The sequence below is a fragment of the Megalobrama amblycephala genome, linkage group LG7 (genome assembly GCF_018812025.1).
Source record: "Megalobrama amblycephala isolate DHTTF-2021 linkage group LG7, ASM1881202v1, whole genome shotgun sequence".
NCBI lineage: Eukaryota > Metazoa > Chordata > Actinopteri > Cypriniformes > Xenocyprididae > Megalobrama > Megalobrama amblycephala.
The window spans coordinates 19,370,841-19,398,059 of record NC_063050.1 but is presented as its reverse complement, the minus strand read 5'-3'; the positions used below and the strand labels follow the sequence as shown (position 1 = coordinate 19,398,059).

At 36.4% G+C, this 27,219-nt stretch overlaps 1 protein-coding gene across 4 annotated transcripts in view; it reads left to right on the top strand.

Moving 5' to 3' along the window:
- Positions 1–27,219, top strand: part of sorcs3 (sortilin related VPS10 domain containing receptor 3) — a 287,643-nt gene that overhangs the window by 227,535 nt on the left and 32,889 nt on the right. For all 4 annotated transcript variants that reach the window (XM_048196352.1, XM_048196354.1, XM_048196355.1 and 1 more), the window contains 6 exons: positions 2,123–2,230; positions 3,861–3,978; positions 5,051–5,184; positions 10,507–10,620; positions 12,455–12,626; positions 22,747–22,933. In XM_048196352.1, the coding sequence (XP_048052309.1) occupies positions 2,123–2,230; positions 3,861–3,978; positions 5,051–5,184; positions 10,507–10,620; positions 12,455–12,626; positions 22,747–22,933 (833 nt within the window). The remainder of the gene's footprint in view (positions 1–2,122; positions 2,231–3,860; positions 3,979–5,050; positions 5,185–10,506; positions 10,621–12,454; positions 12,627–22,746; positions 22,934–27,219) is intronic.

The window sequence follows — 27,219 nt, the reverse complement described above, 5'->3', positions numbered from 1 at the left end:
AGGGTTGGTTCTGTGCTATTAAGATCGTTGAAGGAACAAAAAAAATCAATGAATTGGTGTAAGTCGAACATACTTCCTACAAGAACAAAAATGAAACAGCAGGACACAGAGACTGCCAAATAACAGATTGGAATCAGTTTTTACGTGACGAACCATGGGAAGTGTTCCATATTAAAGCTTCCCACTTATCCCCCCCGAGTTCACACATTGGTTCCCTCTTCAAATTGGCCCTGCCTGGTTTTGCTTCAGCAGTGTTTAATCCTCCAGAGTCTTAAATCTTTTCTCTCTTATCACTCGAAGCCCTTGGCTTTAGTTTTAGGCCCACTGAAGTGTGGCACCTTCATTTTTTAGTTCTCTTAAACAACTCAAGCGAGACTGTAAGTGGAGTCACAACTGTGGAGGGCAGTCATATCATTTTCTGCAAGTATGACTTCAAATAACAGCCCTGACTGTATGTTCTCTTAATGGATACATGTCAACACTGCCACCGACTGTTGCTTTTAGCAGACCCGAGACAACTTGGAGGCAACTTTGCCATCGTGCTTCGGTCGCTTCGTTGCGGTCTTGTCACACATGCAACTCTACTGTTTGCACCTGTGAAATGATGTTGATAAGCTGTCAGAAAGTATCATGATCAGACTTTCAGGAAGTTCTCCAGCTCTTGCTTGCTTCTACTCCCTCCTACATGTGAAGATGTTAAAAACTATTCAAGGTATAGTTCAGCCATAAGTGAAAATTCTGTCACAATTTACTCATAATCATGTTGTTCCAAACTAGTGTTAATTTTGTCAATGAAAACTGTTACAAAAAAGATGACACCGACATCATTAAACACTAATGGGACGTTTTTCCATTCTACTGCGCTATTTTCCATTGTTTTCCAATGTAAATGTGCACTAGACGGACATCTTTAACCATTTGGCTTGCATCTTTTTCAGTGCCTCGCGTGTGACGTGCCATTCTCAAGTTAGAAGTTGTTCAAACTACATTTATGTCTGATATTCTCTTAACTTGCTCGTAAAGGTGAAAGTGCAATAATTCTGATGAAATGTAAAAAGAAAGTTCTCAAACGAGCAAAACAATTATTATCAGTTCAGCCATGACTAAAATATGAAGTTTTCATTGACTAAAATTTCCACTTTTTCCAGACTTTTAAAACTTGACTAAACAAAAAACAGGATAGGTTGACTAAATATTATAGAAACTAAATGGACATTTGACACAGGACTAAGACTAAATTAAAACCTATCTGAAAAATTTAAAAGATTAGTTCATTTCAGAATTAAAATTTCCTGATAATTTACTCACCCCATGTCATCCAAGATGTTTATGCCTTTCTTTCTTCAGTCGAAAAGAAATTAAGGTTCTTGAGGAAAACATTCCAGGATTTTTCTCCATATAGTGGACTTCACTGGGATACAACAGGATGAAGGTCCAAATTGCAGTTTGAGTGCAGCTTCAAAGAGCTCTATATGATCCCAGACGAGAAATAAGGGTCTTTTCTAGTGTAACGATCTGTCATTTTCTTAAAAAAATTAAAATGTATATACTTTTTAACCACAAATGCTCATCTTGCACTGCTCTGCGATGCGTCACGCATTACGTAATCACATGCAAAGACAGACGGTCAAGCGGCCTTTACAAAAAAAGCTAAAACAACAATGTCAGACGATTTTGATTTTAGAGGAGAAAATGAGATGGAGTTTTTCGCCCTACCGAGGTACTTCCGCCTGCCATGCGTGATACTTCCAACGTGATCACGTAATACGTTTTTTTAGAAAATGACCAATCATTTTGCTAGACAAGACCCTTATTCCTCTGCTGGGATAGTGTAGAGTCCTTTGAAGCTGCATTGAAACTGAAATTTGGACCTTCAATCTGTTGGTAGCTGTTAAAGTCCACTATATGGAGAAAAATCCTGGAATGTTTTCCTCAAATACCTTAATTTCTTTTCGACTGAAGAAAGAAAGACATGAACATCTTGGATGACATGGGGATGAGTAAATTATCAGGAAATTTTAATTCTGAAGTGAACTAATCCTTTAACACTATTCCAAACCTGCATGACATTCGTTCTTCTGTTTGTAGTTTTTGCATTTGAACATCTCAATGTCTGCTGCAGGATCAGTTTCGATGAAGGTCGTCAGTGGACTCGTCACAGTTTCTCGGCCATGCCGCTGTTCGTGGATGGTGTTTTGGTGGAGGGAGGTGCAGAAAATCAGATCATGACGTAAGTCTATAGAGGTTTGTTTTTGACCATCATCTCTCTCTCACACACACACACAGCCTGTGCGTCCTCATTATGTCCTATATTTCGAATAGATTCCTCTGAGCTCTGCTTGTTCAAGAGATACACTCATGAGGAAAGGTTAATTAATCAGACTCTTAAGCTAATGTTGTTAGTCTCAGTGAACCAATAACATTTCTCATTATTTCCCAGTGCTGGTATGGAGTTTAACAGGGTCATTTTGTACTTTTTCATTATTATTTTAAACACACATTAAACAATCCTTGCAGTATTGGATAAGATATGACTGAAATGATCAGGTTTATTGTTAAATATAAAAGGTAGCTAACACTGGAATCCTGCATAAGGATCTGCAGAGCTGTTGGTGCTACCTACCTACCTCAGCCGCAGACATCATGACTACAGACTAAAGATGATGATACACTGGGCAACTTTTTGAGCAATGCTGCCGGGCAATTTTACCGAGCGATGTTGCTTGGGCACTTTCCCATTGAGAATGGGCAACAAATTTCGATCTAAAATAGCCAGATAGAAATTTGTTTCCCTTTCTCTATGGGAAAGTGCCCAAGCAACATCGCTCAGCAACATTGCCTGACAGCATTGCTCAAAAAAGTTTCCCCGTGTATCATCACCTTTAAAAACAAACTGTAATTGGTCACTTTACATGTCAGTCAGATGGCCACGGTCAGTGGGCGGTCATTTTTTTTTTAATATTGTTTTTTTCTTCTGGTGTTTATGTTTATATCTGGCTGTCTCATTATAAATTTACTGTGACTTGTCTTTGTAACTATCCATATGAACATTGTCTGTTTCATAAATCTTTGTTCTGCTTGTTTGCCATGCTTAAAATATGTTCAGAATGATTAAAAATAAGATAATTAAATGACCGTCAATAAGAATAAACACTTATGAACAAGTGCAAAGTTATTTATGTTAGTGCTGTCAATCAATTAAACATTCACATTTTTCTGTAATTAATTGTGATGAATCACACCTAACATTAAATATCCAGATTATATTTATATAGATTGATTTTTATTAAAGCTACAAAAGTTATTCAGTTAAGAGCAGTGAGTGATTTTCTCTTTTTCTTTTGTTCTTTGATTAACATTAATGACAGACAGTAGCAGGTTTATTAGGCTGCTGTCACTTTAGGATCTGACACATGAGGCATATATGAAGTTGTGTTAATTGTGTTAAATATTTTTAGCACATTAAACTGAAAAAAATTAATCACATGCGTTATCACACTAATGTTGACAGCCCTAGTTTATTTATTTATTTGCTTATCCGAGTTAGTCAGGACAGTATACTATAAATCAGAGTGCATTTCTACTTGAGTGAACTATATAGGCCATTTAATTGTTCACTCTGAATTCAGAAAATACTATTAACCCCACATTGTGCATTTTATAGGATATAGAGAGCAGTTTCAGGCATAGCTAATGAAGTAAACCCAGGATTGTTCAATCCGGCCTCTGGAGATGTACCTTTGGCAAAGTATAATTCCAACGCCTACATTACACACCTGAACCAGCTAATGAATGTCTCCTGGTTTACTTGAAAATGAGTGAGCCGTATGAGAATTGCACCTTTCATTGTCTATTGGCAGGTTTTTTGGACACTTCAGCCATCGGTCTGAATGGCAGCTTATCAAAATTGACTACAAGTCCATATTTACCAGAAGGTGCACAGAGGGAGACTACCAAACTTGGCACCTGCATAACCAGGTAAAATATATATATATACACATATGAGATATATTATATATATACAGTACAGTCCAAAAGTTTGGAACCACTAAGATTTTTAATGTTTTTAAAAGAAGTTTCGTCTGCTCACCAAGGCTACATTTATTTAATTAAAAATACAGTAAAAAACAGTAATATTGTGAAATATTATTACAATTTAAAATAACTGTTTTCTATTTGAATATATTTCACAAAGTAATTTATTCCTGTGATGGCAAAGCTGAATTTTCAGCATCATTACTCCAGTCTTCAGTGTCACATGATCCTTCAGAAATCATTCTAATATGCTGATCTGCTGCTCAAGAAACATTTAATGTGTACAATTGTACAAAATATTTGTGTACAATATTTTTTTTCAGGATTATTTGATGAATAGAAAGTTCAAAAGAACAGTGTTTATCTGAAATCTAATCTTTTGTAACATTATAAATGTCTTTACTGCCACTTTTGATTGATTTAATGCATCCTTGCTGAATAAAAGTATTAATTTCTTTAATTTCTTTTCAAAAAAATAAAAATTCTTACTGACCCCAAACTTTTGAACGGTAGTGTATAATGCTACAGAAGCTTTGTATTTCAGATAAATGCTGTTCTTTTGAACTTTCTATTCATCAAGGAATCCTGAAAAAAAAAGTACACAACTGTTTTCAACATTGATAATAATCATAAATGTTTATTGAGCAGCAGATCAGCATATTAGAATGATTTCTGAAGGATCATGTGACACTGAAGACTGGAGTAACGATGCTGAAAATTCAGCTTTGCATCACAGGAATAAATTACTTTGTCAAATATATTTAAATAGTACACAGTTATTTTAAATTGTAATAATATTTCACAATATTACTGTTTTTTACTGTATTTTTAATTAAATAAATGTAGCCTTGGTGAGCAGACAAAACTTATTTTAAAAACATTAAAAATCTTAGTGGTTCCAAACTTTTGGACTGTACTGTATATATATATAATATATATACACATATGATTATTATTATATACATTGAATACATTTATTGATTGATTGTAACTGACTTTAATATTATTTTCTTAGGGTGAGCCATGCATAATGGGTCAAAAGCAGATCTACATGAAACGTCGTCCTGGAAACTACTGCATGGTGGGATGGGACAACTCCAGGATCCTTTCCGCAGAACCCTGCATCTGCAGAGCACATGACTTTGAGTGGTGAGTGAACAGCACACTTAACCAACTTAACCAGCTTAAGCTTATTAGATCCACCCACTGGTCCAACAGCTGAATCTAGTAGAATAGGCAATTCCCTGCATGTTTATCTTTTCTTGTGCTTCTGGAGGAATTGTCTTAAATGGTTTAATTGACTTTAGATTGGCAGTATTATTATAGTGTTATTATCCGACACCAATTAAAAGAAGGTCTCAAATGTAGACTGATTATAATTTTATGCTGATCATCCTTTTAGATGTGATCTTAATTTAGATATTTGATTGTTATTATAGGTATGCTTATTATCATTAATTGGCTTTGCCTGTCACAGTCTCACAAACTTGCTAATCTGAACATAATCAGAGTTTGCAGGTTTAACTATTATCATTAACTAGTACCATTGGCCACCCTTTACTTGATCATAACAAAAGAGCATAGTTTAGCCACACAAACTACCATTCAAAGATTTGGGTTCAATTAGTTTTCCCCGCAATAAACTCCTAATTACTACTTATTGATAGTAAAGTAGTTGTTGTAGTGGTTATGTTTAGGTATGGGGTGTTGGGTTAAGGGATGTTAGAATATGGTCATGCAGAATAAGACATTAATATGTGCTAATAAGTACTAATAAGCAGCCAGTGTGCTAGTTATATGCATGATAATAAGCAACTAGTTAATAGTGAATAGTTTTCCCTAATCTAAAGTGTTACCAAGATTTCTAATACATGCTGTTTTTTTTTTTAACTTTGGATTCTTCAAAGAATCCTGAAAAAAAAAAAAAAATGTGTAGCATGGTTTGACCCCAAACTTTTGAACAGTAGTGTACATCTGACGCCCCCAGATCAACCTCCCATGAGCCTTAGTATGAGCCCAGGTCACAGATTTATGATAAAATCATAATAAAACTACTCATACTTTAGTAAATTATTTCAAAAACCATATTTAACACTTTAAAACCTATTCACAAATGATCAATACACAACATCAGATACTCCTATGTTGATTCAATATGTCAGACTATTTAAATAGAACAAGACCTGAAACTCTTTAAAAACATGAAATAAAATGTGGTCTAGATTTTCTTTTTCAGTGCAGCTTCGTTGTTTTATGTCCTGGTCTGCTCTTTAGGTGGGATCGCAGGTATTTATAAAACCTTCGTGTTTTGTTCACTGGGATCTGGGAGCTGTTTTCAAAGATCTCAGAATAGACATAGTGCTTCTGCAGCAGTGGGCTGGTTATAACCTCTTCTGTAGGGTCAGTGTAGATGGGGAAGGTGCCTTATTTAGGATCAAGATGCATGACACAGGCAGTCTTTGGACTTTAAAGCTTTTGAAGGCCGCAGGGCTAAAAGAGGACGAGAAGATTGAGGTTCTTTATCATCATAGTCTTTTGTTGTCTGTCTGGAGCTTCTTCTAAAGTATATATAAATACCTTGGGATCTACATCATTTATCACATTCGCAGACCAAGTGTTCCATCTTTTTCCAACAATGCACAGTGTATCCTTTCTTTTTCTTTAGTACATTTTCCTGTCCTCTTTGGTCTTGTTTTGTGGTTAAAACCCTTGGATACCCAGTGGAGGGATTTAAACATGCTTTCAGAGATGTGTTCATTCGTCTTCTCTAAATGCAAGTAGTAGCCAGGGTGCCTCTTTAGTTTTAGTGTGTATCTTTAATTTGCCCAGTACTTTGATTCTAATGATTCATTGAACAATTCTTTGTTCAAAATATGAAAGGGAAGGTCTCCGTAAAATGATGATCTCTTTGCGAGGACCTTCTTCCTAAAATTTGGAAAGTTCCGCCCCATGATGTTAATAGAGCTTACAACTGTAATTGGGATGACATCTTAACTTGGCTCTACATTGACTTGATTATATCCATTGAAATTTGCACTTACATATTCCTGCCAGACTCTGTATATGTTTACACCATTACCTCTGCCATCACAGCCATCTTCTCTTGATAACTGTGATAAATCTGTAATTCAACTTCTTTTAGAAGGAAACATTTATTTCCTTTTCTGTAAAGGGAAATGATTACAAGTTAACTTAAAAAAGAAACATTATTTTATTTTTGCTGAATTTATTTTTGACAGCGGGCAGTCAAAGAGGAAATGAAATGAGGAATTACTAAATGAGGACATGTTGCAGGCTGGACTCAAACCTGCATGTTCCAAATGAGCTGTTAAGGATTATTAGCCTTAACTAAGTGAGTTAAACAATACATTTCAAGATCTTGTCTTTTTGCTTCAGCATGTTGGTTCAAACTAGCAGAAGTAAGTTCTCTTTGTGATTGAGTTCTCCTTGATTAAAGTTTGAATAAAGTTAGGATTAGTTTTGCCAGAACACAAGCAAATAATTATACGATTTTTCCATTCGTAGATAAATTAAAGAACTAGAATGCACAGTGTTATTGCATTTGTTTTTTTGTAATGGATTTTTATGTGATTTGTACTTGCAATAGTTTGGATGATACAGATATGACAAACTACTAAACAAATTTAATTTGCATGTTAATTAATTTGCAAATCTTACCCAGTTCTGCTTTTTTATCTTAAATGAACTAAATACACCCAATCTGTGGTAGTTTTTTTCTTCCATTGAGCCTCATTTTCTGAACGAAGTCAAATTTAGCAGTCTAATTTAAGTGATACTTTGATATTCACTGACCAGATCCATTTGGTCCACCTTTACATATTTCATCCTGCATGTTCGTGATAGGAAAATGCTTAGGAAAAAAAAAAAAAAAGTTTTACTGAATTTGCTGCAAAGCCACAGAGAACTTTTAATTTGTTTTGAAACGGTAAAAAGGAACTGATGTCATGATATGCAGAGTAATTATTCTGTGAAATATAATATGTTGTCTCTTTCTATTAACTCTGAAACAGAGAGCTCATCTAATAAGTTTTATTGGTTTATGTTATACCATAAGAATTAAAAACACGTCTTCTAGCTGCAGATATAAGATATGTGATGCTGACAGAATCATTGAGGACTGGGCAGAATTAAATAACATTTGTAATGCATTTGTTGCTAGGACATGTAATTAAGAATTCTTCATTTCTTGTCCTGCATTATAGATAATTTTAAGAAAGTAGGGACAGTTAAAGCTAGGGTAGGCAATTTCCACTCTCATTACCCACAACTGAGGTGCTCTTGAGCAAGGCACCCAACCCCCAATCACTGCCCAGGAGCCTCAGCAAAAAATGGTTGCCCACTACTCCGGATGTGTGTTCATAGTGTGTGTGTGCACTTGGATTGGTGAAACGCAAATTCTGAGTATGTGACACCTTACTTGGCCACACGTCACATCACTTTCACTTCCTTTCAGAGCTCTGTCTTCAAAGCCACTCCTCCTCCAAAACACATGAATGCGCACAGCTAGAGCAGAGTCTGCAAAGCATTATAGGAGACAGCATTAAATTACCTCATGTCACAAAGCACATAACATTACAATAATGATGAATGTAAACTTAACGAACTCTGACTTGTACCACCTGACTGCTGCAGATTCATTTCGGTGTTGATAGTGTTGTCAGAGAAATGCATAAATCTGAGGCTGAGGACATGAACAGCTCTGAGTAGAACGTCACGGGTTGCCATCTCTTAATTATGGTAATTACAGTGTGGCGTCAACAGAGCATAAGCTCATCGTTTTGGTTCAGGAGGAACTTTAAAAATTGGCTGATGTTTGTTTGCGGTGCTCGATGACTTGTGCTGCATCCCAATTTGCCTACTATGCCCTAAAAGTATGTACTTTTTATTAAGTTTTTGTTAAGAAAACAGACATGTTTTTGAGTGTATAGAAGAACAGTAGGCAAGCTTTGGGACATACTACTTCGTCATAATTGTGTCTTTAATGGAAGTTTGATACGTGCTCCGAACCACTGATTTGAAACAAAAGATTTGTAAAGCAATTTGTTTCATGAAGCAGTGTTTTTTTTTTTTTTTTGGTGCACAAAAGCATTCGTCGCTTCATAACATTAAGGTTGAACCATTGTAACTGTAACACGGACTGTTTTAAATATGTTTTTAGTAGCTTTCTGGGCATCTGAAAGTGTTAATTTTCTTGGTGTCAATGGAGGCCTCACTGTGCAATCAGATTTTATCAAAAATATCTTAATTTGTGTTCTGAAGATGAACAAAGGTCTTGTGGGTGTGGAACAACATGAGGGTAAGTAATTAATGACAGAATTTTCAGTTTTTGGGTGAACTAACCCTTAAAGAAGTGTCAGTTTGGGATTTTTACATCATGATCTGAGAGTAGCTTTATTAAATTTCATTACTAAACCAGTCAGTATTTGTGAAATCAAAGGAAATTGAATGTTAACTTGTATTAACAAGTCCAAGTTTTTCACCAAAAAGTAAGAAATATCATGACCATCATACATCATTACTTCCACACATTATCAAATATCCACACCATCACACATTTTACCAAAATCCTCTTCAAATCTGACAACAAACTTTTTATTCCATGAATGTTTTGCATTCAATGTTTTAACATTTAAGTTTCCGAGATCAAGTCATCAAAAGTGTCTTTCTAAACAAGACAAATGGGCTATTTTACTGTGTAGACAAAAACATGTTGCATCATTTGAAATGTTACAATCTTTTGAGCATGTTAAGATATGAAATACAGGTAAATGGTGTGACCACTTCTTTTATATGGAAATAATCAGAGTGCTAGCGCACAAATATCTTTTAAAGCTCGAATCTTATCTGAGTGCTGGATTGGAACTGCTCATAATTAAAAACCCAAATGCCTGATGCCAAGAGGGACCATGTGGTCTGCTGGGTTTTGTTGTGGATCAGTAATTAATTGATAAATCAAAGTCACCGGTGATATATGAACAGACATTCACTTCAGCAGGTTCCAAGGCTTCTGGGAGGAGAGAGAATTGAAAGACATTGAGGACATACGTTGAAGCCTGCAGCTCTCAGAGCAGAAAAGACATTTGTCATCCCAGAATGAATACATCTCAATGGCTGCAGTTGTCTCAAGGGCATAAAAGAGGGACATGCTTGAATACAAGATGTGCCGCTGTGCACGAATGAAAAGATGTACATGAAGTAGTTAGGAGAATGTTTTACAGGATAGGAAATGATTGAGAAGAGGAAATGGCATAAGGAGATGTCGTAAACCAGATTTGAACTCGTGTTGACCTTGTGTGAAACTAGTCAAACACGCTTGGACTGAATTTACGTTTTTAAGAATGGATTGGTATCTCAAACAACATTTTAAAAATTAAAGAAATTATTAACAATGGAGCAGAGAAATAAGTCTTGTCTGAGTTCAGTAAATGATAATTATTTTGTCTTTTGTAGTGATTATGGCTTTGAGAGAAGAGGGGATGGAAACTGTCTGCCAGCATTTTGGTTCAACCCTTCCACAGTGTCTCGAAGCTGCAGCCAAGGGCAAAACTACCTCAACAGCACAGGGTAAGAAGTGTTCACATACACGTATGGATCTTATTCTATCATGGTGTGCTTTGCTTTCCTTGTGGGGACATTTGGTCACTGATGGCTAAATCTGACCCCCAAAGACATTTACTTAGCTAGGACATACCATACTTCTATCATTTTTACCTTTTTTTTTTAAGATTTTTTTTTTTTTACAGTATTATTAGTATTATTGTTATATGTAATGACTATATATATATATATATATATATACAGTGGGTACGGAAAGTATTCAGACCCCCTTAAATTTTTCACTCTTTGTTATATTGCAGCCATTTGCTAAAATCATTTAAGTTCATTTTTTCCCTCATTAATGTACACACAGCACCCCATATTGACAGAAAAACACAGAATTGTTGACATTTTTGCAGATTTATTAAAAAAGAAAAACTGAAATATCACATGGTCCTAAGTATTCAGACCCTTTGCTGTGACACTCATATATTTAACTCAGGTGCTGTCCATTTCTTCTGATCATCCTTCTACACCTTAATTTGAGTCCAGCTGTGTTTGATTATACTGATTGGACTTGATTACATTTCAATTTTAGGACATCAGTTTGGAATGTTGCTTTGGCAACTGAATAAAAAATAAGTTAAAGATTTTTTTTTTATTTTTTTTATTTGAGTTAACATTTCTTTCAAGTAAAGAAAATGTTTTTTTTTTTATTTTTGTTTTTTTTTTAGTAAATTATAATAACTATGCTGTTTAGCATTTTATAAAAATCATATTTTTATAATAGTATAAAATATTTATTTTAAATAATATTTTATATTTTATTTAATATATTTATTTTTAAAGGCTTTAATATTATTTATTTTTTATTATTATTAATAAAAATACAAAATATGTATAAAATGAAATATTTTTTATTAGATTTTTTATTTTATACATATTTTGTATTTTTAATAATAAAAGAATCTATTTTTATTATTTTAATTATTTAATTATTTATATTATTTTTATTAATAATACAAATAAAAATAAATATTATAATAATATTTATAATATATATAATAGTGTATATATATATATATATATATATATATATATATATATATATATATATATATATATATATATATATATATATAATTTTTTTAATAAGAAAACAATAACTAAATTAGATCCTACATCCTAATCATATATTTTTCCTGTGTTCAGTGGGATAAAGTAGAGACCTTCTTTTTTTTTCTTTTTTTGTGAAGCAAATCAATCACACTAGCACTAATCTTGTTTTAGGAAAGTGGTTATTTTTAATTAAGTGCACCATGATTTAAACTTACTGTGCTGATGAGCAGGCACAAGCCATATTGACGTGAGCAGGTTTTAAACTTTCTGGCGATGTGGCGTCCGTCTTTACGACAACTTTCTAGACAGACAATCCATACAAAGAGACCTAGCTGGACAGATAACACTGTGTAATGGAAAGACTTCATTTGAAACCTAATTTAAAACCAACATCAGTCAGAAAGCATGTCCATTCAGAGCAAGAGTACAAAATTACAGACAAGGGAAGAGACAGAGAAAGAACGCGATTATCATTTCCAGAGATTGTGTCAGAGCTGGCACATAAATTGTGTCCAAAACGGATTCATTCAGCAACAGAAAACCAGAGCTACTCAGAATGGATCTATCAGGCTTGCATAAATGGTGTTGTATTCAAATGGATACATACAATGACATATAAGTATTCAGACACTAAAGTAATGCTTTAAAATATGAGAGTTAAATAATATTAAATGGTCAAATCTTTCATTTCACAAGAAAGACACATTTCAAGCTAGTTTTGTGGTTTCTGTGTGTGTTTCAGGTATCGTAAAGTGGTAGCGAATAACTGCACGAAAGGAGTGAAGGAGATGTACACGGCCAGGAAACAGCAGTGTCCGAACCGCCCCCCACGAGGTTTAGTGCTGACAACCCGTGACGACAAACTCACAGCCAACTTGGGCAGCAATGTGACCTTCCTGGTGCGGCTGGAGGAGGTGAGAACATCCTGAGGGCCATCAGAATCTGATGAACTCAAACATGCCGCTAATGGAAAATGATAGTCAAATTATCAGATTCATTGATCTGATCATTTAAAGTGCCGCATGACCAGAAGCTATAATTATGGGCCTGGTATTGAGTCAAGACCTAAATTATGAAGTAGTATGAAACTGATGTGCTAATGCCATATGAACAGATAGTCAATGACCAGATATCAGGACGTCCATTTATGCTAGTTAGTTCAACCATGTTAGTTCTCAACTAACTTTGCTTCAGGATTGAGATTTTACATCAGACATCAGGTGGCAACAGCATAATTTTTTAAATGCCTAGTTCTGTCATGAAACTCTAAACGGCGCAGGCTGATGGGTCCTTAACGCAAACTGATGATATTCTCAGCGTTAACTACTCGATTGTTTCATGTGACATTTGCAGCCAACCTGGAAGCGCTGGATGTAAACAGCATAAGAGAATAACACAGAAGAGAAGATATTGTTGAATAAAGTTGTTATTTTTGTTTCGTTTTTGCGCACAAATAGTATTCTCGTTCCTTCATAAAATTAAGGTTGAACCAGTGCAGTCACGTCGACTATTTTAACAATGTCTTTAGTACCTTTCTTGGCCTTGACAGTGGTTGTTAAATTGCTGTCTATTGAGGAGTCATAGAGCTCTCGGATTTCATCAAAAATGTCTTAATTTGTGTTCCGAAGATGAACGAAGGTCTTACGGGTGTGGAACGACATGAGGGTGAGTAATTAATGACAGAAATTTCATTTTTGGGTGAACTAACCCTTTAAAATTACATTAGAATTTTACAACTTAACAGTGTTCTTATATTCTCTTTGCATATTATAGGCCCAGCAGTGTGCAAAATGATATTACTTTTATATTATTAAATATACACATTTTAATATCAGCCAGGTCACTGATAAATTTATGGCAAAATTAAAGTTATAATTGGACACAGACTTTGGCATTAACGCTAAAAGATATGGGAAGCATTTTCTCCTTTTTAAAAGTTGATAAGCTTGTTTATTTTGCTGTCCTACCAATGCATGATTATATTTTTAGACTTTTTTTTTTTCATTTGCATTTAGCATGCTGTCCACAACCCTATCAGAACAGAAATGCAACCCATTTTTGGTCACAATCCACTACTTGAGAAGCACTGCTGTATACTGACAGTATTTATTGGATTTTATAATAAGGCTCCATTTGTAGACATTAGATAACTACATTAGTTAACATGAACTAACAATGAAAAATATTTTAGTAAGCTTGAGGCTTTTTTTTTCTTTAACTAGGTTAGTATTAGTTTTTTTGTGACATTGAATTTGGTGATGAGAATTATAAAATTGTGATATAATAAAAACTTAATTCAAAGCAAAAATAACTATATAAATAACTATACTGTGATGTATATTGTTATTGTGAAATAAAATTACTCATATCGGGATATATTAGCGTACGCTAGCAAAAGTCATTTTAAAGTTCAGATCAGATAGAAATAGTACCTTAAGGTAAAAAAAAAAAAAAAAAAAATGCATGATTTCTTTTTTACACTGGGTTTTGCAGCCAATTATGGTCCAACACTGTTGAGCTATAATTTGAATATGTTTTTACTGTGCCAGTCTTTTATTAAGGTTTTAGCTATTTTATATTAGTCCTCCATTAAATGACACAATCACAAAATGAACTTAAAAATGAGTTGTCACTTTACTTGACGGTCAGACTTTCTCTTTTTTTTTTTTCTGAGTGGGCTGTTCTTGGTGAACAAGACTTCCAGACCAGTCTGACTAAGTGAGACTATCATCAAGCTCTATATGTGACCGCTTACACCCACATTGGTCATTTTGACATTCTAGAATCTTTCCATAATTCTGTGTTCTTTGCTCCGAGCTGTGCTGGAGCTCTGCGGCAGATGAAAAGGCTTCACTCCGTACAGATGGTATAGTGCAAGCCAGATACATATTACAAGCCTACTGGGGACTAGCTTTTCATTGGTGTGCAATGCACACATGGTCACACATACTCTCTTGGTTTCTGTCACACACACACACACACACACACACACATACATACACACTCATTCCAGGTAAAGTGTTTCTCCCTAGGTGTCTCACCACAGCAGAGTTGTCACATTACAGTATGATGAGATGAGGAAATGAGGGCTTACTCCTTTCATTAAGAGAGTGAGAGCTAGTAAAAGAGAGAGAGAGAGAGCAAGAGAGATAGTGAGATAGGCTCAGAATTCCACCTATTTATATTCATGAGGGTCAGAGCCGGGGCTGTTTCTTAGGCAAATCAAATGGACCTTTATATTTAATGCCTTTAAGGTGCAACACATTTTTCTTTTTTCTTTCTTTCTTTTTTTTTTTTAAGTTAGAAAGCTCAAGGTTTTCAGGTTGGAAGGGATGAAAGCAGGGTAAATTAATGAGGGTTTTTTTTTTTTCATTCTTTCTTTTTTTGTTGTTTAAAAAAAATTGTTTCTAAATTTCAGCTTAAAATGAAAAAAAATGCCAGTGGGTTAAAAAAAATGTATTTATTTAAAATTCTTATTTAAAATTGATATATTATCTGATAATAATAATATTAAATACATTTTATTTACATTTCACCTTTCATAAAACCTGTGCTTCACAGAATATATAAAACAAATAGTTTCCATAATAATACAGAAAATAAAAATAATATTAATAATATTAATATTGTGAAATATTATTATAATTTAAAATAACCGTTTCCTATTTTAATATATTTTAAAATTTATTCCTGTGATGGTAAAGCTGAATTTTTAGCATCATTACTTCAGTCTTCAGTGTCACATGATCCTTCAGAAATCATTTTAATATGCTGATCTGCTGCTCAAGAAACATTTCTTATCATTATATGTTGAAAACAGTTGTGTTTCTTAATAATTTTAGGAAACCGTGATCCTTTGATGAATAGTATTTATTTGAAATTGAAATCTTTTCTAACATTATAAAAGGCTTTACTGTATCTTTTGATGAATTTAATTCATCAAAAGATGTGTTGATTCTCAAGATCAAGATGGCGCCGCGCATGGCAGCCACAGTGCTTAGCTCTTCAGTGTTTGTTCTGTTTTTGTTAGTTTTTCCTGTTTTCTGTTTTTCAAACACCATCAGTTTTACCAGGGATGAACTGCTGAACATTCGGCAGTTCACACCACAAAATCTTTTACCGGATTTCGATTATTCAGACGTTTTGTTGAATGTTGTAGTCGGCGGAGCGGCAGCGCTGTTTAGACGCTTCAGGACGCGCAGACGGGGAAAGCGCGCCGGCGCCCTCGTGAAGCTCAGACAGCGCGGATTAAGAACGCCGCTGCCTAGCATCCATCTGGCGAATCTCCGCTCTCTGCCCAACAAAACGGACGAACTCCTTCTGCTCTCCCGGACAAATAAGGATTTCTCGAACTCGGCTGCTCTGTGCTTCACGGAAACCTGGCTGAACGACGCCATTCCGGACAGCGTGTTATGTCTGCCGGGCTTTCAGCTGTTTAGATCAGATCGCGACGCTGAATCAACGGGGAAATCGCGCGGCGGCGGGACGTGCTTTTACATCAACGAAAGGTGGTGTTCAGATGTAACGGTGTTAAAGAAGATGTGCTGTCCAGATCTTGAAACACTCTTCATTAACTGCAAACCGTTCTATTCGCCGCGGGAGTTTTGCTCGTTCATTCTGGTGAGCGTCTACATTCCTCCGCAAGCGCACGTGAGCTCGGCTTTACAGTTACTCGCTGATATGATCACAGAGAGCGAGCAACAACACCCGGACTCTGTTCTTATCATTCTCGGGGACTTTAATAAAGCGATTCTCTCACGTGAACTGCCCAAATACAGACAGCATGTTACTTGTCCCACCAGAGACAGTAATATACTCGACCATTGTTACACAGCAATAAAGGATGCATATCACTCTGTCCCACGGGCAGCTTTGGGGCTCTCTGATCACTGTTTAGTTCATCTCATACCAACCTACAGGCAGAAACTGAAATCAGCTAAACCTGTAGCAAAGACTGTAAAGAGATGGACCACCGAAACAGAGCGGGCTTTACAAGCCTGTTTCGAATGGACTGATTGGAGTGTTTTTGAAGTTGCTGCCACCGATCTGGACGAGCTCACAGAGACTGTTACATCATATATCAGTTTCTGTGAGGATCTGTGCATTCCTACAAAGACTCATTTATCTTACAACAATGACAAACCCTGGTTCACTGCAAAACTCAGCCAGCTCCGTCAGGCCAAAGAAGATGCTCGCAGAAAAGGGGACAGAGTCTTGTACAAACAGGCCAAATACACACTGGAAAAGGAGATCAGAGTGGCAAAGAGGAATTATTCTGATAAACTTCGGAATCAGTTCTCTTCTAATGACACAGCTTCAGTGTGGAAAGGTCTGAAAGACATTACCAACTACAAGACACCATCCCCCAGCTCTGTGGAGAATCAACGACTGGCAGACGATCTGAATGGGTTTTATTGCAGGTTTGAAAAATCACCATTCACACCTCCATCAACCCCACTCTCCCCCACACCTGCAATTCAGTTCAGTGAAGATGACGTGCGCCAGGTCTTCAGAAAGAACAAGAGAAGAAAGGCACCAGGCCCAGACAGCGTTTCACCAGCCTGTCTGAAAACCTGCGCTGACCAGCTGGCCCCCATCTTCACACAGATCTTCAACAGATCACTGGAGCTGTGCGAAGTCCCCTCATGCTTCAAACGCTCCACCATCATCCCTTTTCCAAAGAAACCCAAAATTACTGGACTAAATGACTACAGACCTGTGGCTCTAACGTCTGTGGGCATTAAATAAATTGAAAGACTGGTTCTGGCTTTTCTGAAGGACATCACTGGACCCTTACTGGACCCCCTGCAGTTTGCTTACCGAGCAAACAGGTCTGTGGATGATGCAGTCAATATGGGACTGCATTATGTTCTCCAGCATCTGGACAGACCAGGGTCTTATGTGAGGATCCTGTTTGTGGACTTCAGCTCTGCTTTTAACACCATTGTCCCATCACTCCTACAGCCTAAACTAACTCAGCTCTCCGTGCCCACCTCTGTCTGTCAGTGGATCACCAGCTTCCTGACAGACAGGCAGCAGCTAGTGAGGCTGGGGAAATTCTCATCCAGCACCCTCACCATCAGCACCGGCGCCCCTCAGGGCTGTGTGCTCTCCCCACTGCTCTTCTCCCTCTACACCAACGACTGCACCTCTAAAGACCCCTCTGTCAAGCTCCTGAAGTTTGCGGATGACACCACACTGATCGGCCTCATCCAGGACGGTGACGAGTCTGCTTACAGACTGGAGGTTGAACAGCTGGCTGTCTGGTGCAGTCTTAACAACCTGGAGCTCAACACGCTCAAGACAGTGGAGATGATCGTGGACTTCAGGAAAAACCCACCTGCTCTCCCCCCACTCACCATCATGAACAGCACTGTGACTGCAGTGGAGTCATTCAGGTTCCTGGGCACCACCATCTCCCAGGACCTGAAGTGGGACAACCACATCGAGTCCATTGTGAAAAAGGCCCAGCAGAGGTTGTACTTCCTTCGCCAGCTGAGGAAGTTCAACCTACCACAGGAGCTGCTGAAACAGTTCTACTCTGCCATCATTGAATTGGCAGAATTCAATGATGGCAGAGTGATACCCTCATTGAATTCAATGATACCCTCTGTAGTCTTCTGACCTCAGAAGACTACAGAGGGTAGTCCGGTCTGCTGAGCGAATTATTGGCACAACCCTCCCCACTCTCCAAGAACTGTACTTATCCAGAGTGAGAAAAAGGGCAAAGAAGATCACTCTGGACCCCTCACATCCAGCACACTCCCTCTTTGAACTGTTGCCATCCGGTCGACGCTACAGAGCCCTGAGCACCAGAACGACCAGACACAGGAACAGTTTCTTCCCTCAAGCAATCCATCTCATGAACACTTGACAAACACGGAACACACAACACTATTACATATTATTTACTTAAAACACTTATTTATATCTCAATTTGCACACATAATTGTACATACAATTGTCTATAATATATATTGTCTTTTGCTTTTTTTGCACTTTGTCTATCTTGTAAATTTGTATATTATTATTTTATTCTTTTTATTATGTGTCTTGTCTTGTCGCTGTTACTCTGTTGCACTGTGGAGCTTCTGTCACTAAAACAAATTCCTAGTATGTGTAAACAACATACCTGGCAATAAAGCTCTTTCTGATTCTGATTCTGATTCTGATTTAATGCATCTGTAAGATAAACAGAACCTCAGATACTTTGATCTCCTGAGATATGGACAGCACAAACACATACAGCCATTTGTCTCCACACCCCACAGAGTGAAGTTGCGGAAAAGCTTCTTTCCATCCTGTCCTTCCTTCACATTTGCTCCTTCTCCCCCACTTCCTTCCCCTTACCCATTCGTCCCATCACTCAGTTCACTTAAAAAGATTATATACAAATTATAATGTTCTGTCAATGCAAGTGAATTAACAGTCATGTTTGGTATCGTTTGAAATGCAACTGGTACAATGATCTTGTCTACATGGAAGTAAACCAAAGGTATTAAAAGGTTTTAAGAGTTTAGAAATACTTTGGTTGCAACCATGGGTGTGCCTCTTTCCCACGGTCCTAACTACCTCCTGTTCCACAGCAAGGTGCGAACTCCCTAGGTCTGTGACCCTAGTAAATGCAAATTCTGATTGTAAGTTCATGCCCCACATTGGGGGATGTTTTGTCTTGGTCTGAGTATTTAAAGAAATGTTGCAAAAGGCTCGGGGCAACTCTGTATTCAGATGAAGCCCACATTGCATGTGTATTTTTCTAATGTCAGGTATGCATCTTACTCTATTTCTGAGCAATTGATGTTTTGTATTGATCATCTGTAAATTGATTATGTAATTGGCATGATACATTTACCTGACTGATAAATTGTCACATTTGATTTTATTCTGACTTACTCTGAAATTATTGACTTCAGTAGATTACGATGTATCCATTGTTACCGCAAATCTGCATCAGGTTAGTAACGGACTAAAGTCCAGTTTTGAGCAGAGCATAGGGCGCACCAACTGTGATTTTAGAGTTCCGGCTAACGCTTGGCATTAGTTCAAGTGTACTTAGACTGTAAAGGCTAAAAAGGGAATTTCCGTTTAGGGCAACAAAATGTTGATCGACCAACCTAAATAGGGTGAGCCTTGCCTCTGTTTAATGTAATGTTACTCTAGCTAAGTGTACGTGGGAAACCATGGCATAACCAAACCACCTACTATAAGAGAAGTAATATTGGTCGGCTTATCTGTAGTAGTGGTTATGACCTCTGACTAGAGTTAGTGTTACTTTAATTCTAGTGTATACAGGGGACTAAGGAAAATACTTTTAGATAGAGCAAGCATGAAAGCGGCCTTCTAAACAGTTTAGTCAATTACCTCTGTCTAGTGACCAAGACTGGCGATTTTTTGATCGTGGGCCCGTATAATTAATGAATGGCCAGTTCGAGGACCCTGTGCAACTCTGAGAACCGAACGAACGAGTACAATAAGAGTTAAATAGAATATTCAAATGTAGAGCTAAATTATTATACAAATGACCAATAATCAATTGACATTCTAAACTAAATTTGCGGTCATAATAACATGGAGTCAGATAAAAGTTTACTTGGAATTATATTAATTTGCCACACTGAAAAGACCGAACGCGCAAGAAATCTTCCCCGTCCTGTGGGAAACCGCCGTTGGGCCGATTGGGCGGCCCTTACACATCTTTGCTGAATAAAAAAGTATTAATTTCTTCCAGGAAAAAAAAAAAAAAAAAAAAATCTTACTGACCCCTAACTCTTTGAAGTTTTACTATATCACAATATTTTTCTTAATAAATTTGTATTGTATTTTTCATTTGTTTTTTTTTTTGTTTTGTTTTTTTTTGCTGTGAAGCAGTTGGAAATAGCTGCTGGGTGCATTTCCTTTAAAATGGACTTTGTCTGGACTTCATGATCTCAGCACAAACTGTGTCCTACCGTCATTACACTGACTGTTTCTCCTGTCAGTCATCTTGTCCTTTCTCCTCCCATAGTGTAGTTATGATTTTCTGCACAAAGTGGTGTGAAATATCTGAAAAGCAACCCGGTGCACATGCTTGCGCAGAAGCGCACAGAGGTGGGCCACTTTTCACAGTCAGCTGTGCCTAAAAGCAAACAGACAGAAATAAACCAGGCAGCTTTGGATTTGTCATTATGCAGGGCATAAACAGCCCACCCCGCCCACTTTCCTTCATGTGCTGCTAATGCAGTGTTACAAATTAATATCCCAATAGCATTAGCTTACAATGTGCTAACGGCGGAAAGAGAGAAATGAGAGGGATTTGGGAAAGCGTAAACACGGATTTGGGAATATTGCACACACATACTTACGCTTCAGTGTTCCTTCTCTCGTTGCATGGGGAACCCATAACCAGATGTAGAGCCTCAAGTACAATAGATAAAAGTGTTTTGAGATGGTTCAAGGCATGGACTCATCTAAACTTCCTGCTCCTCATCTTTCTTTTCTCTGTTTTTATTGTTTTTATGGCTGGTTAAGTTTTATATTTATAATTAGTGCTAATGGTTGATTTTGGTGCAGATGTTTAAGGAGTTGCACCAAAGGCCGTTCAAGTGTCAGAAGATATGCAACACGTATAAGCTCTGATATCTGTGGATTTTAATTAAAGGATTTCTATATTTTCTGGCCTGAATTGTGACTCATGAGTTGCATAAATCTTTAATACAGCATTTTCAAAAGCATTTAAAATAATTCCCAAATAAAAGTTATATAATTTAATGTTTGTATTGAATGTGAATGATCACATGTTGTATGATAGACTTGAAATATTAAATTTTACATCTGTCCATTTTAATTTATATAAATGAATAGTTCAGCCATGGAGCTCTATTCGCATTCTGATTGGTTTGTTCCCAGTCAATTGATTTCACGTATCCATTCCTATTTCCCTATATAACCACAACGCAACCCAACAAATGCACAATCTCTGCACACTATGCAAATTCTCATTCTGGCCCTCCACCTCCCCAGCACCACCTGCCTAAATCTGCTACGGGGGGTCTCCGTCTCTCTAGCAGCGGCAACATGTTTCCTTTAATTTTATGTTCTGAGCTTTTAGCAGAAGCGAGTTGTACTTGCTCCGCATAAGCAGCAGCAACCATTGCTCCGGCAGCAGCGTAGCAGATCTGGTACATGCGTTGATGTCAACGTCTTTTTAACTCTGTATGTAACACTGGTGTTAAAAAATGAAAGACACTTTTGTCACTTTTTGACTTTCAGTAATCTGATGTGCTGGATACAGGAAAACTTTCACCATTAATCCAACAAATGGGTTTTATTTTACTGTAGCATTAAACATCCTCGACTTTGTAGCAGAATAAAGTATGATATGCTAATTTTGTATAAGTAAATCATATAAAAATCATATAAAGTGTATGTATGGCACACTGTTATGAGTGTTTGGATTGGAATAAATAGTAAAAAAAAAATGTATTGAAGATTCGTGTTTTTCCACTCACCTACCAACATTTACTTTTCTCTTATGAAATTTACTTGACAGCAGATTCACTTACAGTCATGTGAGTCACATTTACAAGTATATTCCCTGTGCAATATTGTATCTCATAAACAGCAATTATGATTGCGGTGGATTGCAATTGACCCATCAGGATATCTGATATTCCACTGTACACCAAACAAACACAATATAAAGTATAAAATATAAATTACCTATGAAAAGTAATATGCCTGCTTCCCACAGGAAGTTGAAATGCTCACTGAGAGGTCATTCATTTGATACAATGACTGTTTTCTCTGTAAATAAGCGACTCCTGTCTCTGATTTCACACACCTCATTTCATATATGAGGTAGAGTTATAGCAGGAATGAACTCAGGGGCTGAAAACAATGCTTTGTGTCTGAAAACAGATGGGACAGTGTCTGTGTAAGCAGAATGGTGACATTACCCGCAGCTGTTTTTGGTCGCAGCTGCCAGACACAGTCATTAAAGAAAGTGTGCTAAAGAGTTGTTGTAATAATTCGGCTTGGCTCTGCCTGTTGTTTTAGGGCGACTCCATGAGGACAAACATTCAGCTGGACTTTGGGGACGGAACGGCGGTGTCCTACTCCAACCTGAGCTGGACGCAGGAGGGTATCAGGCACGTGTACCGCAGTGCTGGTATCTTCAGAGTCACAGCGCTGGCTGAGAACAGCCTCGGGTTCGACACCTCATCCCTCTACCTGCATGTGACGTGTAGGTTTCACACATACACACAAATGCGTGCCAACTTCAGTATTTATTTTTATTCTCCATTTTGCAGAGGTGCCAAAAGTTATCATTTTATGAGGTGATGTTAAATAATTATATCATAATATAATTATAGCATTTTTGCATCTAAACGTCATAAAAGAAGATTATTTTATCGGTGTTACATTGAGTGAGATATTAAGACTTGTTAGTCAGAGAATAGAGTTTGAATTCAGGTTTACTTTTACCTCATTGGCAAAATTGCCAAGCAGTAAATTTAGCTTACCCTTGTGAAAAAAAAGAGTACCATTTAACATACTTTTAAAAGGAGTACTTAAGTAAATAATGCCAAAGACTATAGACCAATTTGGTGTTTGCAAACAGCGACGTTTTTTGTGGGCGGAGCCTAGTGGTTGCAGAAAATGACAGTTGAGCAGTAAAAGTCTATGGAAGCCACTAAATAAAAGAATAAAAAAAGTTAATTTCGAGTTTATATCTCACAATTCTGACTTTTATTTCTCGCAAATCTGAGTTTACATCTCACATTTCTTACAAAGAAAAACAGAATTGTGAGATATACTCGTTATTCTGTCTTTTCTAAATTGCAATTTATCCCGCAATTCTGACTTTTTCCCCCTCAGAATTGTGAAATAAACTCACAATTGCGAGTTATAAAGTGGGAGTAACTGCGAACTGGGAGTAATAAACACGCAAATGCAAGAAAAAAAAAAGTCAGAATTGTGAAATAAAAAATTATGTTTAAAAGTTATCTATGTAAAATATTATAGGTTTAAATTATTTTAATTATAATTATTTCATGCTGTAACTGCTATGTATGTATGTCCTCTGAACTGCATATGTAAATATTATGTAGACTTACTGTTTACATCAAATTCCTGCTTTAATAGTAGACTAATCCTTGCAGGTGTTGTCAGTCCAGTCTGTGAAACGTCTCCGTTTAGCTTCAAAGGACGTTTTCAACGATGGTTTTCTTTAAAAATGAAGACTATATTTTTTGCATTCCGATTCCAACATCCAGAGGCACAACAAAACATTTTTCTCTTATTCTGTGGATTTTGCACATTTTCCTTCAATTGCTACCGCTATTTTTCTGCAACCAGTATGCGCGCGCAGCTGCAAGTGACGTAGTTGTGACGTCTGCTCCAAAGTGGTCTATAGAATAACACAAGACGTCTCACTCGTATTGTTTTGAATGGGAGAAAGTGTAACGTGCAATATGGCGGACTAAGTCTCGCCTTCTAAATAAGAGCCAGTCGCAGACTGGCAAAGTCATCGCGCAACGCTGCAGCGGCCGTTAGAAGCACCGGTTTCTATAGAAACAGTCAGACGCGCGCCTCCGAAATGAGGCACAAGAGACGCGCATTTAGGTCTGCGCATGCGCATTAGGTTGGTCCAGCATAAAAATACAGGTTTTTTTGTCATGATTCGAGCGTTTGGAAAAAAAATTACGAGACTTTGTTGCTGTTGTCAGATTTCAGTGGTGATTTCAAATATGAAATTTAATCGAAGGCTTGGTGAACAGCTTTGGAGCTGCATGATGCCAAGGATGCCCGAGAGGCATTTCAAAGATGGTCGCCGAGTGAAATGACTTGTCTTAAATGGACTTTGATAATGCGCTTTAAAAGAATATACTTTAGTGTGAACAGAATGGAATGTTTTACCCTTAAATGTTTGTTAATTGCAATTAAATGAAAATGTATTATAGTTTAAATTTATAGTAAATGCAGTTACAATTTTGAGTGTTTTTCCCCCCTAAACTTAAGAAATTAAGAGCATCTTTATATGTAATTTTATAATTACCTAAATTGTCTTTGAAATATGGTTAAAGTGTATTGCTGAATATACTGACAAGCATTTATTGCAAACTAAAATAGACTTAATGTAATATCATGCATTTAAATATATTTGTAATTACACATTTGTAATGATGAAGTTGCAGTTTAGAATGCATGTTTGACATTTTTAACTTTAAATGCAATATCACATCATTTAATTTGACATTATCAGAAAAAAATATTTTTAAAATGTACTTGAAGGCAATGTATTTTTTCGCCGCTAGAGGTGACGCAGTGAATGAGCGTGGACTCATGGAACTTGTCGTCATGCTGATGGTGATGGATCTAAATAATGTTTATGGATGAGTGAATGCATTCATGTTTTTTAACATCACTGTGGTATGAAGCAGTGGCCGAGAGTCGCGGGCGCGATTGCTGATGAGAGACAGATATCAGTGCCACACGCGAGTCCCAGGGGATATAACGAATGAGGACGTTTCATTCTTCCGAAATACTCGCACGTGCTGAAATCCTATTCATACAGGTCAGTTTATTTGACGAATTAAAATTGTGAGGTAACGCAGCGCTGTTTCACTTGGTCTCACGTTACACTATCATGCATTTGAGCATGTTGAAAGTTGCAATGTTATACTTTGTATTAGTTGGTTGGCTGAATGAGACTAACAGTAAGCTGGATCAAGATTAGAATATTATACTTATGATATTCTAACATTTCATCATGTTATAATGTTAGTAATATAACATTGATTAGTCTTATGTAGCCTACATTTGCTTACCTTGTCTAATAACGTGCTAGAGCTTCATCTCTCTCAAGTCAAAGTTTGTCGCAAAACGCCACGCCGATATTGATCCTCGTTTTATTTCTCCTTTTGTCCCATAGTTTGTTTGCCATGGTGCATAATGTTTGAACGAAAAACAGCGTGCCGCTAGACTTTACGTAGCTGTCTGCGTCTGTTGCCATGGTTACTATGCAACACAAGCGGAACCAGGGATAACGCAGATAATACGTCATTGACAGGCGACAAGTGACAAGAAAGGGACGGGTATTATTTAAAATTGTGAATTTCTCTGAATTTACAAATTCTTGGAAACATTTAGGATAATTTAAGTACACAATTGAATTAAATATATAACACTGTGCAAGTGGTTTTTAGATATTTTAATATAAAAATCTTACATATTGTGCTTTTAAGTGTGTTAAGTCATTAAATGCCATTAGAATGTACTCTTTTTAAGTACTCTTTTATTTTTTAATAACATGTTTTTTTTTTAAATATAAAATGTATACTTTTAAGATACATTTAAGATACATAATACATTTAAGCACACTTCTTTTCACAAGGGTATGCTTAAAACACAAAAATACAAAAAATAATTCTAAACTAATTCAGGGTAAGAAAACAAACTAATTTATGACATGTTCTCTGAAAACAAGTCTTAATATTTTTTATTATTTATTTATTTATTGCTTCATGTTTTAAGGATTTTTAAAAAAAAAAAATCTTTATCTATCTAATTGACCCAGTTATTAACTAATGTCCTACCCTATTTAGCCAGCAAAAAGAACAAAATATTTACATCAAATACTCAAAGACTGTCTTGTCTACTCTGTTGAGTAAGTACAATTGTACAGACAGATTGGTAGCCACACAGGCAATAAAGTGGCAGAACATTGGTATGCAAACTTTGAATAAACATCTCTTAAACAAACAAACAAAAATAATGTGTACAATACACTTGGTAGGTGACTTTCATACAGTTGCTCTGCCAAAATCTGCATGTGTCCTCCAGCTCCGCAGGTGTAGTAGACTGCGGTGCTTAATTACAGCTTTTATCTTCACTTTTCACAAACAAACAGGGGTGGGCACTTGTGATCAGATGAGAGCAATTAAGTCCAACTTTTATTTCCTGATGGGTACAGAATTATTTTATAGCAAAAAAAAAAAAAAAAAAATATATATATATATATATATATATATATATATATATATATATATATAAACTTGCACATGGGAAGGGTAAACAATATGGATAGATCACAGATGAGTAAATGACAGAACAGATTTTTTTTTTTTTCTTCATATTTTATGATCATTTGGCCATTGCGACTGCGAACTAACAATTTATGGGTTGCAAAGGTAGACTGCTTGTCCAAATAGTTTGTCTATATTCTTTTTTTTTTTTAGTTTTGTCATTTTTAGCACTAGTGCTTCAATTAGTGTGCTGTGCTTTAGGTGTTAGACAGTTAACCCAGTAAAACTCTCTTGGAAAAGTTGCTTGTTTAAATTCATCCTTAAGAAAAACACCTCCGCTACAGCCATACACATGCTGACTAACTTCTTGGCGCTGTTTTTTGAGCATCCCACTGCGAGTGTTGCGTTTCTAAAATGCTGTGCCAAGTTAAAAATACTTGATACTAAAACTTTTAAAAACAGGTCTCGATACCCCTGCGTTCTGTTTCTCCATCTAGCTCTG